Source organism: Plectropomus leopardus, chromosome 12 (genome assembly GCF_008729295.1).
Source record: "Plectropomus leopardus isolate mb chromosome 12, YSFRI_Pleo_2.0, whole genome shotgun sequence".
Classification (NCBI taxonomy): domain Eukaryota; kingdom Metazoa; phylum Chordata; class Actinopteri; order Perciformes; family Serranidae; genus Plectropomus; species Plectropomus leopardus.
This window is the reverse complement of record NC_056474.1, coordinates 10,200,545-10,218,285: the sequence shown is the minus strand read 5'-3', so window position 1 is coordinate 10,218,285 and position 17,741 is coordinate 10,200,545. Positions and strand designations below refer to the sequence as shown.

The window sequence follows — 17,741 nt, the reverse complement described above, 5'->3', positions numbered from 1 at the left end:
GGCAAGTCGAAGCAGAAGTGACGTCAATGATGTTTTGTTGACATTTGTTTGTGAAAGACAAAAACAGTGGACACACTCTGGCTTGTGTATTTTCGGAAACCAACTAAGGGACCTCTGGACAGACTGCAGACCGTGATTGTGACATACCTGTGTGTATTTAACGAACTCCGGTTAAGATTGGACTTTTAGACGAAGACGAAAGAAGATTTTACCCCGGCAGATGGACCGACCAAGTCGGGAACAAAACAAACCGTTTCACCCGGACTGCATGACTGGCTGAATCATTCACAGGCTAACCTGCCACCACATCGTTGAGTTAGGGCTGTAATATAAAACGACGGTAACTAACATATATATTTATATCTGCTGAATATTCGTGTTCTTAACTCTAAACTGCCACTGAGTATATTTCGTGTTGCCATGGCAGTGTAGGGTTACACGAGCGCTCTCCGACGGACTAGCAAGTTAGCAGGCTAGTGCTAACTGTAGCTAACGTTACCCTTATCTGAACTACTTGAGTTGCTGAGTGGCTAGCTCCAGTATGTAGCTGAGGTTACAAGACTGCTTTCTTTCACACGGTGTTTTACTACAAGCAGCTCGTCAGTTGGGAGTGACCTTAAGAATGTGAAGCACAATGGCGAACTTTGAAGCTTACCAGCAGTATCAGAGAATAGAGGACTTTGAGGAGGACTCGCCACCAGGGGAGGAGGATTTACCGGTGCATGTGCCCGAAGGCCTGAAAGGTAAACATGTCATTACGACTGAAGTATAAATTATCTGTATTATAACTAACTGCACATTAGGAGTATTGTACCTATTAAATACTTAAATACTTTGGTAGTCTGAAGGAAAGTATGGAATTGGGTCAAAGTGCTAATGCTTTTATTTATTTTACAGACTCATGGCACCATATCAAGAACCTGGATAACTTCTTCAAAAGGATATCCTTTTAAGCTGCAGCTAAAGTCCCATGATGTAAAAAGTCAGATTTCCATGTTTATTACAAAGCAGGTATAGGTGCTGTTTAAATACTGTGAAAGAATCAAAATGCTCACTCCACAGAGAAATGTACACAGTCTGTGTTCAGAATTTGTGTCTTTAAATGATCTGTCTGGATTTCCATGAAGTTGCGATGTCACAAATATAATCTCTAGTCTGTTTCAAAGTTGAAACATAAACACTCTAAGGGTGTGTTCGTAAATCCAATCTGATGCTCTAGCCTATTATGAGAGAACTGTTTTTCAAAGAAACGGTGCGTTTAATTTCTACATGAATCAATGAACTGTTCTGTTCATCTCACAGTCACTCTGTTAAGCTTTCTGCTGCTCCATCCACCCAGGCGGAGTTCCCAGAGTCCACTCTGCCACTCCAAAAGTGCAGTACTCTGGATAACTGAATGTATGTTTCAACAGCGCTCTGAACTTACAGACAGTCCAGTTTGTGCCAGAGTGCGCTCAGGTACTCAAGATGAGTATTTCCAAACACATCCCATAGAGGTCCATTTGAATTTGGAATGTTTTACAGTGTATGTGAATGACATCAGCTGACAGGAAGTAAACAGGAACCCAAGCTGTTGCCAGTGAAACCATCTATAAAGTCAAGTCAAACTTTATTTGTAGAGCACATTTAAAAACAACAGCAGTTGATCAAAGTGCTTAAGAGTTATGAAATACAAAACCAGACAAATACAGAAGCAAACAACAAAAGGGAATACGAGAAAGTACAAATAATACATCAAATTGCAGGGCAACAAAGGACGAGGCACAACAGAAGATTAACCAATTTACGTTATTAGGCTCGAATCAGTCGTACGCCAGTGTAAAGAGGTTCGTCTTCAGTAGTGTCATAAAGGTTTCTAACCTCGCACAGTTTTTGTAAAGGTTAACTGTTCCAGAGCTTCAGGACAGCCACTGCAAAGGCTCAGTTGTCGCTTGTTTTGTGCCTGCTTTTGGGAACATCCAGGAGCATCAGTTGACCTCAGTGCTCTAAGTGAAGTAAGAGGCTACAGTAAAGACAGAGAGTGCTGCTACAGAACCGTTACAGTCATTCCTCCGGCTGCAATGACAGTGCACAGATATCGAGAGAGTAGATTTTGAAGACCCGGAAACACTGGCCAATCAGAGCAGAGTGGGCTTCTTCTGGAGGTAGAAACCCAAAATACAGCTATGAACGTGAATGAGCAGAATATGGGACGTTTAAATAGCAGGTCTGTCAAAGTGTGCTGTCATTGTATATGTCACTGGCATCATGCCATGCTGACACACAGACTTATTAAGATGCTCAGGAGTCATATTTTGCGATGTTTACTTCTTGACTGCCTGTGTTTAGTGTTACAGCAGGGATCAATGTGAAAGTGAATTTTCTAGGGAACCTTGAGTGTGTTGACTTGACAATTATTTATGCTTAATCCAGGTGACTGTCCAAGTATAAATTCATGTTTAATGTTATTTCAGATTTTCCTTAACCAGCCTTTTCACATCTATCATTTTCATCAAAAGAACGGGTTTGCTTGTATGATGTTGTCAGAGTTCTTTGAACTTGTGTAAGTATTAAGTGGTACAAATTACTGAGTTCTAAATACACAATGAGATACAGTGATTTACTTGTAATCAGAAGCATGATGTTGGGTTTGCAGTTCTCTAGCAGGGTACTTGTTGTCAGGAAGACTTTGACCTTATGGTAATTCTTCATGTTGTTATGACAGTTAAGTGAGCCACAGGCTTAAGTATGAACAAGTTCAGCCAGATGATGTCAACAGCAGCTTTACCTAGAAGCTAATGGGAAATACTTTCCCCTCACTTAACTTTTCCATTATTGCTTTATTTACTATTTACCAAATCACTTTTATCATTATCACTTACTTAGTATTTCAGCAATATAACTGTAGCCATAATCACTCGCCATGCCAAGTTGTCAACTTAAATACTTAAAAAAATAATAATAATAATAAAAAAAAAAATATATATATATATATATATATATATACACTCTGCCTTGTAAGGTGACTTCGAGTTTTTTGAAAGGCATCTACAAATAAAATGTATTATTAATATTATTATTATTATTATCATCATAATCATCATCATCATTATTTTATTATTATTATTATTATTATTATTATTATTATTATTATTATTATTATTATTATTATTATTATTATTACATCCTTTATTTAACCAAGTAAAAAAGACTCACTGAGATTTAAAATCTTTCTCAAGAGCCACCTGGCCAAGCATAAAACATTGTTACAACAATGAATACAAGCAGACAAATGCAACTGTCTGGGCCTGCACAATTTTTGATTTTGGTGAAAGTTAAAGTAGCAGTCACTAATATTGACTTAAATTCCCCCATAGTGATCAGCTCAGACAATTTCAGGTCCTTCTGTAAGTTATTCCAAGAATATTTAAAAGCTTTTTTGCCAAGTTCAGTGTGAACCTTGGAGACCAACATCAAGAGAATATTGTGTGAGTGCAGGCCATATTGATTTCGGTTTTTATATTTGTATATACACGAATAACAAGAATAAGAGATATTGTTTATTTTCCATTCTTCCTGTCTGAGATCCATTTTTGCTGTCACCATGAGGCCACCTCCATTATTGAGTCCTGGCCTGGTGTTTTTCTGCTGTAGTTGGTTTTATTATTGTGGTTATTAGCTGGAGGAGATCTGTCTACACAATGACAGCCTAAAACAAACCTCAGCCTGTCAACAACTTTAATAAGGGAACTGCATCTGACCCATTTTATCTGCACTATTACACATTAATCACTTCTCAGTATATGCTGAGTGTCTGTTTGTGGTTTGATGGTTAGAAATTAAATAGAGTCGCTTATCTCAATACTGTTTATTAATCTGTTTTGTCAATGTTATTACTTTGAGTTTTGTTGTTTCTTTACTGTCATGAAGAATGAAGCCTAATCTCTTTTCCTTTTTATATCATTCCAACAGTCAGTTTTTGTTTGTTGTCACATTCACGACGTTCCTTGTCAACTGTGTGGAGTATGATGTCCTGTTTGCCAATCGAGCGGTCAATCACACCGGCCCAGGCCATAACCCCTTGGACAGGAACAAGGTCACTCTTCCAGACGCCATCCTCCCCAGCCAGCAGTGCACTCAGAGGTAATAATGTTTAATACAGTCTTATGAAGAGCTTCAGAGTGTGAAAGTTTTTTTTTTTTTTTTTTTGCTATAGGCACAAAATTAGTGGTTAAGTCCAGGTGAATTAATCGAAAAGGCCAAACAGTCACATAAAAAGATGTGCACGTCCTCTCATTCCAGCCAGTTTGATTAGATGCTTTGTTCTCAAGCAGGCATGGTCTTGGATATTATTAGAGCCCTTTAAGAGACAGTCCTTTAGGGGGATTTAATTTGTCTGGCTTAATACAGTTGTAATCAGACATTCAGACTTAATTTCTTATTGGATTGTGTCAGATGTGGCTTCAGACGGCAAGATACAGTCACATTCACAAGGAAGGGATGTGAAACAGTGGCCTATTTAGCTGTACCCTGTGGGTTTCTTGATTTACCCCAGAAAATCATGAGAACTCTTTTATTTGTAATGGTTGGCAATGCCTTTTTAAGCTCTCTTGTTAACTCTAAGCAATAGCAGAAACGATCCTTTTTATGTCACATCTTCTCAGTTATTAGCAGACCTGAGTATCAATTAGTGTTGTCACAATACTGGAATTTCAAAGTGCAATAGAATACCTCAGAAAATAATAATATTCAATAGCATGAGGAAAAAATGACATAAAGAGCGATATATATATATATATATTTTTTTTTTTTATTAAAAGACAAATATAAAAAGGGTATAACATAAAATTATGACTTTTCATTTCTTGGCCAATAGCCAAGACCAGAAGAATGGCTGTAGTAAAAATTAACAATAAGAGCAAGAGGGCGCAGCTGGCGCCGGTGTATCGATACTGTGGAAAATTAGTATTGAAACAGTTTCAAATATTAAGAATCACAATGTATCAATGAATCAATACTTTGAACACCATTTTCCATTGCTTGATTGAATTCTTTAACTGTTTTCTCAAAAGTGGCACCTTAAGCATCCAAAATAACTCATTGTGACCCAAATGTTACATTTTTATTGTGTAATACTCTTTTAATGACACCTACCAAATCAAAGTCATTCATGTCGTTAAATGTGGTACTTTAGAAATCAGTAGATCACTACATGTTTGCTGTTCTCTATGGAGGCATGTGAGACATTTTCTTTTGAATTCAGTGTAAGACAGGATGACTAATTGATTTACATATGATCATTTTATGGGTAAAATATTACTTAAATGCCAGTGGTAATCAAGGGCAGATTACACGCCAACATTAGAGGTTGGATTTGTTTTTCAAAAACAGTTCTATCAAAAAGCACAAGGTTTAACCAGACTGATGTTATTTTTATGTTTGACTTGAAGGACGTCTCTTTCTATGAAATGTATTTCTTTCTCAGTTTTGTAGTTAGTGAACCTGAGATTTGATAGCTTCCAGTTGCCACATTCCTGCAATTGATGGTTACTTGGAGAAAGGTATTTGTGTTCTGTGTTTAGACTGGCTTCAGGAAACACTGCAATGTAATTGATAGCTTTGGTGAGGTAAAACTGTCCAGCAGAGATAGTTACAACTCGGCCCAGCCAGTGAGCTGACAACCACATGACACCTCACTAGCAGGCTGATAGGAACAGATCATGTATCCCCCCAGCTTCATGTTGACATATTTTTTTTGCAAGATGTGGCTGTACCTCTGCCTGTTTTCTCCAGCTCGTCTAACAGACGTGTTATTAATTTGTTTTCGATTCTGACTCAATGGTCATTTATATCAGAGTCAGTGACGTAAAACCGCTGTGAGTTCTAATTTGCAGAACAGCTTGTTCCACAGTCTGTCCTCCTCATAACCTCTCTAATTTCACTTTTCAAGTCAGATGATTGTCCTGAAAACGTTCTCATATTTTGTTTATTATATTTGAAAGTGACCCAGTTTAAAACTGGAATTATGCAAAAGAGTGTCAACAGTTGCACTGATACTTGTTAGTGTATGCTTTACATCTGCTTAACTAATGTCTGGTGTGCTCAATGTTTTGAAATCTAATACTCAGATTCCTTAATTTTAGAATGAAGTAAGCAGGCTGCCTCTCCCACAACATGTAAACAGGAGTTTGTTGTCATTTCGATACATCAAGAGCAACAGTTGCTCATTTTCTCATCTGTTCATCATGTTATAAGTTAAATGCAGAATCAAGTGTCAATTTACAGTGTCGTTAGAGGACAGGAGTGGCATATGAGTGCATGAGTATCCACTGTAGATGTTATTCTGAACCTCAGATTTCAATTTAGCAGCCTCCAACTTAACCACTTTGTCAGGATATGTATCAGCTTTTTTGTTTGCTATTTTTCTACCCCCATCCAAATATCATGTGAGCATTGTGGCTCTTTCTGTAAATGTCCTGAAGGTAGCTGTAACTATCATTTTGTCACCCATGTCTAAATCACAAAAATCAATTACCCTAACCGATAAATAAAGCCAGTCATTTCTGAAAAGGGCTTTTTTTCTATTCAGGATTCAGGAGAACAGTTGGATTATATTCCTTCTCATCATGGCAGCCATCTTCTGGATCTATCGACTTGTAAAAGTCTTTTGCAATGTTCTGAGCTACTGGGAGATCAGGCAGTTCTACATCAAAGCACTGAAGATCAGAATGGTGAGTGCTCCACCTGGAGACCTACATGCTGCCACAAAATGTTCAAATCAATCTTGTAACAAACGTCTCATGCTTACGATTATAAAAACATGAAGATAACCACAGCTATAATGATGTGATGTCATGCATTGTCACTGTAGCATGAGTCAGCTTATTTTGTGCTTCTTGTCCCAGGATGAACTATGCAACTTCACATGGCAGGAAGTCCAGGACCGCCTCATCAGCCTGCAGCGAGAACAGCAAATGTGCATACACAAGAAAGAGTTGACAGAACTTGACATCTATCACCGCATCCTGCGATTCAAGAACTACATGGTGGCAATGATAAACAAATCACTGCTGCCAGTGCAGCTGCAGCTCCCCCTGCTGGGCAACGTGGTGTTCCTCACCCAGGGCCTCAAATACAACTTTGAGCTCATCCTCTTCTGGGGTCCCGGCTCTCTCTTTCAGAATAAGTGGAATCTGCACCCCAAGTACAAGCGGAGTGGAAATCGCCTTGAGCTTGCACAGCAGCTGAGCAGAGTCATCCTGCTGATGGGTTTGGCCAATCTGCTGCTGTGTCCCTTCATCCTGGTGTGGCAGGTGCTCTACGCTTTTTTCAGCTACACCGAAGTGATCCGCAGAGAACCGGGAAGCCTGGGTGCAAGACGCTGGTCCCTTTTTGGTCGTTTATACTTGCGACACTTCAACGAGCTGGATCATGAGCTGCATGGACGTTTAGGCCGCGGCTATAAACCCACTTCCAAATACATGAACTCCTTTACGTCACCAGTGCTGACTGTGCTTGCTAAGAACTTTGCCTTCTTCTCGGGCTCCATATTGGCCGTGCTCATTGCACTGACAGTCTATGATGAGGATGTGCTGACAGTGCAGCACATACTGACCGCTATCACTGTGCTGGGAGTGGTTATTACTATCGCCAGGTGAGTTTTAAGAGCTGTTTTTTTTGTCCTGGGCCTGTTCAGGGATCTATGTCAGTAGATGTTAACGTTCAAGAAGCTGTCTATAGTTTGTCATTGTTGCTTTCAGTTATTTTTTATTTTGTTTATCCCGTTTGAGCGTTTATTTAATTTCAGTTATATTTTGTCAGCATTCAGGAGTTTTTTTTTCAAATTGTGAGGGAGGTTGATATTAAAGGAAACTGCAGACATCCTGCATATCACTTATGAATATGGGAAATGAGCTGACACCATTAGTCTATTCATTGGTCTGTCAATAAGCAGAAAATGTATAGGGCAACACCTGATAATTGCATAATTTATTCAGTAATTTTTTTTTTTTAGCAAAAAAGCCAAATACTCATGCTTCTGAAATGTGAGAATTTGTGCTTTTAATTTTTTTTTCCAAAGACAAAATGAAAGTTTATTCAAAATACAACTGACAATAACAAATGTTCAGCACAAAGTCCAAAAAGATCATCCATTTTCTTTTCTACACTCTTTATTTGCCAAAATTTTAATCCCTTACAGCAGTTGGACTACTTCTCAGTGAGAACAAAAAATGTGATACTTTCTTTAGTCATACATGATAATAACTGAAGAGCTTTTTTTGGACTCATCTGTTTTGGCTTGGGGAAATGAATTACACAGGGCATGTTTCACATTTTATTGACAAAAAGATTAGTTGAGAAAATAATAGACAGTTGACGGTAATCTATAACGACAATATCATTAGTTACAGCCTTAATGGGAAGAATATAAGGGGGCGGGGGTTGTACCCCCTTCAGTAACAGATTGTCAATCAAAAATCAAACTATACAGAACAATCCTATTTTTCCTGATTGACTGAGGATTATTGTACTCACTTTGTACCTGTCCGACACCAGGTCCTTCATCCCAGACGAGCATATGGTGTGGTGTCCAGAACAGCTGCTGCAGTGTATGCTGGCGCACATTCACTACATGCCAGACCACTGGAGGGGCAATGCTAACAAGAGCGAGACCCGTGACGAGGTGGCGCAGCTGTTCCAGTACAAAGCGGTGAGGAATGGAGACAATCAGTGGACAGGAACACATTTGTCACTGTCTAAACTAAAGTTAGGGATGACTTATTGTTGTGACTTATAACGACTGTGAAGTATATGAATATGTTTAAAATCTGACTATGTATAATCAGTGTTTTCTCTGTCCACATTAGGTGTTCATCTTGGAGGAGTTGCTCAGTCCCATCGTCACACCTTTTATTCTCATCTTCCATCTGAGGAATAAGTCTTTGGAAATCATTGACTTCTTTAGGAACTTCACTGTGGAGGTGGTTGGAGTTGGAGACATCTGTTCCTTTGCGCAGATGGACATCAGACGCCATGGAAACCCAACAGTAGGATTTGTTCCTTCTGTTTCAAGCCAGTCAGCTCATCAACATTTCTCAACCCGGAGATGTTGGATTCTCAGTGAACAAAGCTCTAAATTAATATTTAATTAATGTTGTGATTTTGTTTCTCTAATAGATGTATATCTTTGAATGTTTCTTGCAGTGGATGTCAGAGGGCCAGACGGAGGCCTCCATATATCAACAAGCGGAAAATGGCAAGACGGAGTTGTCTCTTATGCATTTCACCATTAAGAATCCGCGCTGGCAGCCGCCTCAGGAGAGCTCAGTGTTTATCAGCCATCTAAAAGAAAAGGTGCAGCATGATGCACAGGGTGGCCCCTCCACCCAGCTGCTGCTCTCTGAGGCTCCTCTCTGCACCTCTCTGCAGTCCAATGAGTCCGGTACTGGGGTAAGACAACCTTACAACCTTAGGAAAACACAAAGCAGATTGTTCTGCATGAACTATTAATCCATAAACTACAAGTATTTTCCCCCCAACAGTTATAGAGTCCATGTTTTTTTGTTGTTTTTTTTTATTGCAATGTAATCTTATTTACTTAGTGGTTCTGTGTTGACATATGTTGTTGTTTCCAGCCTGATAACCTGTTGGCCAGTGTCCTGGCTCACCCCATTCTCACTGCGTCTGGACTACAAGGGCGAGATCGTCGCTTCATCCCACCGAGCACAGCTGCTTCTGCCGCTGCCAGTGTCCTGGCCTCTCTGTCCACCTCCCAGCTCCCACATATCAACCGTGGCCGCTCACACAGCCTCCTGCACTCATCCGTCCATCCTGAGAGCACCATGTACCGCAGCGATCGCACCATCATCGACAGGTTCTTATTACACGTTACGTTTTTCACTGCATTATTTACATACTGAAGCTAGAAAAGTGTTTGATGAAATCAATAAATAAATGCAAATGCTTGTTGTCAGCTTTGGTTCACATGTTTCTTTTTCAGTATGTCTAACAGCGACTCTCACATCCGGAGCAATCCACTGCACTCAGAGTTTGCCTCTGCAGAGATGAGTCTCCATGCCATCTACATGCATGAGGTAATTTCTTGAGCATGACATAAAGCCTGGGGCGTCGCACCAAATTGTGGGCCCTATACATAAGCAATCTCTGTGTCCCCCCCTGCTCTTCCTGTTTTGATCCATGTCTCTGTCACTCACCTTTTGAATTTGTTTTGGTTTTTACAAAGTCAGATTGCTTTTGTTCCCTTTCCTTTCTTTCATCTTCTTTTTTGGAACTCTGATTTTACTTTTGTTGCTGCTCAAGCAGCAAATCACTCACTCACTCTGCTCTATGCTATGTTTAGAGACAAATCCTAGTGCAGAACTAAACCATTTTGGATCCATAAAGGGTGGGAGGCATCTTAAAAAACATCAACTATTTTTTTTTATACAAAGTTCAGTCTTTCAACTGATTTATTCAGCCAATTTTAGTAAAGTTATGGCACTGATTGGCAATAAAAAATGCTATAAAACCAATCTTTTCATCCCAGGCTTTTCAGGGTCCCTGTCCAATTTGGGCCCTGGGTAATTAGTCGTCTGACTCTCCCACATGATGACCTCAGTGACTATAGCCCAATATCAGTGAGGAATTTTCAACTCGTTAATCTCCATTTTCATCTTCAGTCATTGCGTCCACTCTAGTGATTGGTTAGGGAAAAAAGAATCCCTCATGGAAATCAAACCAACATATCTGCCTTAATCTAATGTTTTTTAATCCACACTGATGCATAGCCATGTCAGCGTACCTGTTTTCACAGGGTTTAAAGAGTGAAGCAGAGCAAAGTAAAACAAACTTCCATGTCAGGTGATTTTGAGAAGACAATAGTGAGTAGTGCTCGCCATTGTTGTTATTACTCTTCATTGGTTCTGGCGCACTGCTTGACAACAGCTGGAAAACAACGTTTATCCCAGCCATGGCACTGATCAAACAAGAAACTGCTGTTTCATGTCACGATGCCAGAGTAATCCATCAACTCAGTGGACTGGGCGGATTCAGAGGTCTGGACCCAGGCGAGCCTTCAGGCCCTACAGTTGACATTAATATATAAACTATCTGTTTCTCTGTTGCGTGCCTGGAATTCAAAGTGATACTCCCTAAAAAATGTCTTTGACCTCCGTTACTAAGGATTCCAATGGTGAGCAGGTTTTATGGTGAAAAAAATGTCCTTTTTTAAGTCTACAGATGTTGATACATCAAAGATAGATTTCAGGTGGAGTAACACTTTGCAGCACCCCTTGTAGACTACTAGTCGTGGGTTTGTTCTACTGCAAATTGACCATTAATACTTGTCTCTCCAGCTCCACCAGCAGAGCTCCCACCCACAGAGAAGTTCGGGGCAGTGGCAGAACCCAGTGCCAATGAGAGACCTGCACACAAACACTGGTAAAAGAAACTCTTGATTTCTGTGAACCTTGCAAAATATACAGCAGTGTTGCTGAAAAGCAAATGACAAGTTACTGACACAGTGTGAGTTTTGTTTAAGTTAAAGTGATGATTTGTGATTTTTTTTTTTTTTATACTAACATTGACTCTCATGAGTCTGTAATGTGAAGAAGATTGTTTGTATCACTGAAATCGTGGTCATGACCTAAATCTGCAGCACTTAATTACACACTCCAGTCACAGCAACAACTACAAATTGAGCAGAGATTTAAAGCACCAAACATTAAATTAGAAAATATTTTAGTGGCAAGTTTGTCTGCTTTACTATTTGTCAAATTTAAATGATACTACATGGTACTGCAATACAGAAAAGCACACCTGCACTGACAAGTCAACGGTTACAGAACCGCAGATCTGAAGCTCATTGTGACTTAATAAAAGTTTCAAGTCTCTTGAAGGTTATCTTTCTACTATGGTGAAATTATGGAGACCATCACTTCTAGAAAAGTGAATAAACAAACCTAATAGAGAAAATTATATGTATGTAATTTGTAGTAAATTGGCTAAAACATGCCGAAATACTGGTCTGATCGTTATTCATTTTTTGCTAATAAAATGATGCTTATGGGTATTAAGGGTTTGTTAACAGGCATCATGTCAGTTTGCCAGGTGACCGGCCTTTGAAAGCTGTAACACAACCTACGGCCCTTGCTGGGTAGCACATTGACCATTTTATAATAGAGTGGTGCAGGCAGGAGTCGTGAAACACGGAAATGATGAGTTAGCTTATTAGCAATTCTGGTTCCCTTGCCTTGAAGTCAATGTGTTTTTTGAATGTGTATTTGGTAAAATACCTGAAATAAGATCTGCAGTTAACACTAGCTTAAGAGACTTTCATGTTTTTCTCTACAACATGACAAATGTCAGTAAATATGTGAATGTGGTGTATTTCATGTACAGCTTGATGTTAGCTTTTTACCTCTGGTGATTGCATTAAGGCGATGCTAACTTTGGCACCCTGTGTGTGTGTGTGTGTGTGTGTGTGTGTGTGTGTGTGTGTGTGTGTGTGTGTGTGTGTGTGTGTGTGTGTGTGTGTGTGTCTTGCACTGCCTTATCACTTATGAAAACTGAATATTAGAACCATATAAACTTTGGTTTAGCACCACAATCAAATCCTAGGAAGGTGCATCTTCTCAAAGACCTAACCAAATATTGTTTTGTACTTTGAGTATAAATAAGGTTCCAGAGTGAATAAAAAACATCAATATAGTCAGGGGAGGATCCTTGGCCCCACAAACTGAGGTTCGCGCTAATAATTTAAATATAATTTAAAAATGTTTGTTTATAAACTGTCCCATGCCCTTCTGTCATTTAGCTTATGTGGCCTGTGGGCAAAGTAAGTTTAGTATCCTTTCTTTAACATATAAACATATTATAAAAAAATAATTTCTGTGAAACACTGATAAAGAAGCAGATTGAAATGTTGAAAACACAAATAATTTCCCCTGTCATATCTAGACTACACCTCAGAAAGAATCTGACTTGGTTTCAACACTCTTATCAGGTTTCCAGGCACATAGCGGCCTCAGTTCCAGCATTTCCATGCCGGTGCCGGTCCACCTCGGTGGCTGGCAGGAGGAGGAGGAAGAGGAGCATGCGGATGATCAGGAGATTAACAGTGGATCTACTCCAAAACAGGGCACTGGGAGTAGTTGTTGAAGTGCCTTATGTCATAAGGTATATCCTCTCTTTTAAACTCTGTAATATGACACATAATCTATGCTTTGCGGTTCTGTATCCTGTGTGTTTGTTGAACCTAACAACGATGACCTTTTATCCTACAAGGGACACATCGCCATGATAATTTGTTTCTTCTCTTTTTTTTATAGTGTTTACATTTTACTTTCTTCTATGAACATTGTGGCCTTAGATGATCTTCATGGAGAATTTAGCATGGACTTTTAAAACATCATTCAGCGTTTGTTGTAGGAGGGGCTCATTGAATAACCACTGTCTTTGTACCGCCATGCCTCATCCTGTCACATCAGGCAGACTATGGCATCAGGGAAACCATACGTCTTCCGTCCGATCCTTTATGATTTTGTCACGAACTTGTACAGACAAACTGTGTGTAAGGTGACAGAGAAACAATAGAATGTGTTCATAGGATCACTGTGTGAAAAGGTGCGCAAAAGGCTCTTTCTACAGAGCCTGTGTGTAAACACTTAAAGTATTTGTGATTCACAAAGATTTAAAGCGTGAGTGTAACTGAAGTTTCTCACAGAGTGGCGTCTTGATCTGTGCTACAAAGACTGCAAACCTCATCGTAGCTGCCTGAACAATTTTGATCACCTGACAAAAGATAATTCAATATTTCAAGTTGTGCTGTTTGACGCTGGTGATTTGTAAATACACTTTTACGTCTTACTTATCCTTTAAAAAGTTTTTACAACTAGAGCTAATCCTTGAAAAAGATACCAAGTATTGATCTGACAAAGAGTTGACTGTACAGAAGCCGTACTAGTAAAAACGACGTGTACCTGGCAAAACATCTCTTTAAATCAGACATACATATACTTTGATGCTGCTGCCTGTGTTTAGTTGTCCTGAGTACAGGTTTTACTCAGTATTATTTCCCAAGGTGATGTATCAGGACACTACTTCTCAAAAATAGGACTAAAATCAACAGGCCCCATATATACTTGGCGTCAAAATCCTAATGCAGATACAAGATGTCTTTTAAATCTATTTAAGCTGGACACAAAGTCAGCTTCATGCCTTAACACCCATATTAAAACATGCATTCAGATCCTAGTTTTCCGTATTACCTCAGTGGTGGTTAAGAAAAAATAATCCTCCAATTAATACCTCTGCAGTGTAATTACTCTAATGTAAATATATATATATATATATATATATATATACAGTCAATGTGGGGTTCTTTGCAGCGTGCAAATTCATCTTTAACTGCATTTTGATTTTAATGACAGGTGTAAATGGAATCTGTTTCATTTCCCAGCAGATGTTTTAAGTTAAGCGTTGATGTCCCCAAAATCCTGAGGAGGAATCATTAAAAAAAACAAAAAACAGGGTGGTATTGCTTTTACAATATTGTCTTTATTGTGAATATTAGTAATTTGGGTCACTTTAATTTTTTTTTTATTTTCAAATGCTCACTTAAAAAATGGAAATTCATCATCAGGGCTGGTTACAGAGTGTGCGCTGTTCTCTCTGTAGCTTTAGGTTTTAAGATTTTAGGACAAGCAGTTCCTCTCAGTGTTGGCTTTCAAAGTAAGAGCATGAAGGAAAAAAAAAGCCTTTACACTATCTGCATCATTTGTTAGCTTTAGGTTTATTTATTGCCTGTTGCCCCCCAAATATTTAATTGATATATTTGCGTTATTTATTTATTTTTAATTAACAATAGAAATAGCTTGCCCCCCCTACTTAAAGTAGTTCTTAAATTAAAAGAATAACTCTTTTGTTTTATTAATTCTGATTTTATTGAAACAAAGATAATTTGGCTTGCTGCATGATTCTGAAAGTGATTTACATTTGAAATAAACTGGGACTAATTCTTCCTGTTGACGCAGTTTGCAAAAAGAAAAAAAAAGTCAAGCTGTTTTTTCTTTTATTCTTACAGAAGCGCTGTGCATTCACTGAATTTAAAAAGAAAAGTCTTATCTCATAATTACGATAGTATGTATGTCAGTATGTCAGAATTACATGATCTTATCTCATAATTATGAGATAAGGTGTCTTCAAAACAAAATTCAATGGATGCATGCACTTACGCTCATTCTTTGTAGATCACAATAAAATAGCTGTAATCCTCCACAACTGCAAGACTTCAGAGGGTAGAAATGTGTCATTGCCCTGTCATGTGTTTAAAAACTTAAAGTTTTTTTGTGGGTGTGTCTGTGGAAGGAATGCATTTGGACACCTGCGTAATTATGCTAACAGGAACTCTGAATTTTGCACTGACAGAAAATAAACAATTTTTAAAAATGTATGTGTATATATATATACAGTACTTACATCCGTTACATTTTAAGAAAGGGCAGGTCTCAAAAGGGACACTGAGTCAGTCTCCATTGTGGGCGACCTCTTCTCGTTGTTTGTATATAAGCAAAGCATCATTGTATCATCATTGTCCACAGCAGACCCGCCTGAAACACTGTGGCTAATCACATAAGGTCGTTCTTACCTCTGGTCAGTAAAAGTTCTCCTTGTAGGGGAAGACTTGTGTCTTTGTCACACTGTTAAATATGCGTACATGGATGTTGTGGTCACTGTCCGTTTGTGCAGTGAGTCGATGTCGTAGAGACACTGGAGCTCAGCTTTGTGCACAGAGTTGATTTCTTTTAGCCGTCTCTACATCTCACTGTTATGTTTGTCGATTTATTTTAAGGAGTGCCTTAGTATTAAGGATTCGTAATTGCTCTTTGTAGAAGCCATTTCATGTAAAGCATCGGATTTACTTTTACAGATTTAGCAGCACATACTATGTACAGTATTTTCTTTTGGCGGGTCATTGTGTATAGCATCAAGTATGTCGTGAAGTTGTGGATGTGGCTCATAAGATGAGTTGCAAACTGATCTCGAGATCTCATGTCAGTCTGTTGCATCCTAACAGCACACCTCTTCTTATCATGGTGTCTAAATTTGCACTGTCCTCAATATCCTAAAGAAGCAGGAGTATGCATCGTAATAGCCGGTGTCATCACGGCCAACCTTCTCATCTTACTACAGTTTCTTATCCACTATTTACCAGTCTAACAATCCCGGTGACTGGAACAAGGTGCTAAGTTTTCATCCTGAAGTGTTGAATATGTTTTAAGACATTTCTATTCTAGTTTTTTTTTGTTTGTTTTGTTACATAAGTTTGTCTGTTGTGTAAATTAAGAAACACTAGCTGAAAAATGAAACATGCCAAAAGAACTTGTTTTCGGCACAGCTTTACAATACGTGTGTTGTTTTTCTGTGAGTGAGTAGAGAGGCAAATAAATCTTATTTTGAGTGTATTTAATCATTTCATGTGTGGTTGATTATGTCATGTTTATTTGAAATAAAAATATATTTAAATTTTCATTTTATTTGTTTTACATTGCTGTTGCTAGTTTGCGGTGTCAGCAGTGAGATTACTGTGTGAAATATTGTCTCAGCAAATCTTGGACATATTTGTCACTCGTGTTGGTACTGATGCCTCTGTCCTCCTGAACTGAAGAACAAGCCTTTTGAAGGGAACTTTGTTTATCTTGCATGCCTCCACAGTGAATGAAAAATCAAAAAAACATAAAATTCTTGATTTATTAAAGTCATTGGGGGCTGCGTTTTATGGCAGCAAAGCTACAACAAAATATTTGTTCCCTAACACACACAACCTGTCACAAATTTTGTCTCATTTGTTCAGCTTTTTCTATCCTGGGTGTTGTAATCAATGTTGTCCATGTCCCCTTGGAATATTTAAGGGACAAAAACGCCATCTGCTGTTCATTCTTGGTTATCAGTCCTCGGTGGGACTGACGTTTGTCTCACTTGTCATCGGCTCTGTAAATGTTCTTTTGAGGTTACACCCATATGTTTCGGCTGTGAACATGATACAACTGTGACCTTATTCTTGAAATGGCTAAGAGGTCACCTGGAAGGCCACAAAGGTCAGATGTTGGAGAGTATACATTGCAACTATTTTAAAATTGTCTCATTACAAAATAATGTTTGATTTAACTCTGTAGTTTCTAATCAGCAGATTCAGGTGTGCCTGTCTGCTGCGCTCTGCTGTGTTGTGCTCCAGGTGCCATGAGAGTGTGACGACTGACCGAGAGTGACTTTTGGACGAGGTTGTGGAAACACCATCCATGATATCATTTGATCACAGAAAGAGCAAAGATGAAAGTGATAAACAATTGGAGGCGAGTTAAACTTTCAGTTTGAAGTAAACCTTATTTTATTTAACTCACGTATCACACTGATCTTAAATGTTTGAATGAATGTGTGGCAGACACAGACAAAGGAGTTCATCAATTTGTTGTCATTTTTTCTTTTTCTCTGTGTGCTTTCAGGAGCATGGAAACCAAAAACAGTAGCCAGAACAGGATGAAGCAGAGGCAAGTAGCAACAGTGGATTACTGTCTGCTAGAGTTTCGTGGAGTTTAAATGCGGGTCCAGGCGACCTGCTGCTGTCAGTCACTGACACTGGGGGAAAGCCCGCTCTAGAAAATACCATGGAAGCCAAAGAATAAGGAAGAAAGGGGTAAGACTTGCTACCACCTGTCTCTAGAGAACAATCATTAAATGTAGGAAATATAATTATGTCTTTAAAT

At 38.8% G+C, this 17,741-nt stretch overlaps 1 protein-coding gene across 1 annotated transcript; it reads left to right on the top strand.

Moving 5' to 3' along the window:
• The first annotated feature begins 37 nt into the window (after positions 1–37).
• atg9b (autophagy related 9B) lies at positions 38–16,509 on the top strand. Its single transcript, XM_042497341.1, has 15 exons — positions 38–340; positions 597–743; positions 898–941; positions 2,478–2,542; positions 3,952–4,122; positions 6,569–6,710; positions 6,885–7,633; positions 8,536–8,689; positions 8,847–9,026; positions 9,184–9,429; positions 9,615–9,853; positions 9,980–10,073; positions 11,334–11,418; positions 12,983–13,155; positions 13,308–16,509. Exons 2-14 carry the CDS (start codon positions 635–637, stop codon positions 13,135–13,137), a joined length of 2,433 nt encoding a protein of 810 aa, XP_042353275.1. The 5' UTR covers positions 38–340; positions 597–634; the 3' UTR covers positions 13,138–13,155; positions 13,308–16,509.
• Positions 16,510–17,741: the final 1,232 nt, after the last annotated feature.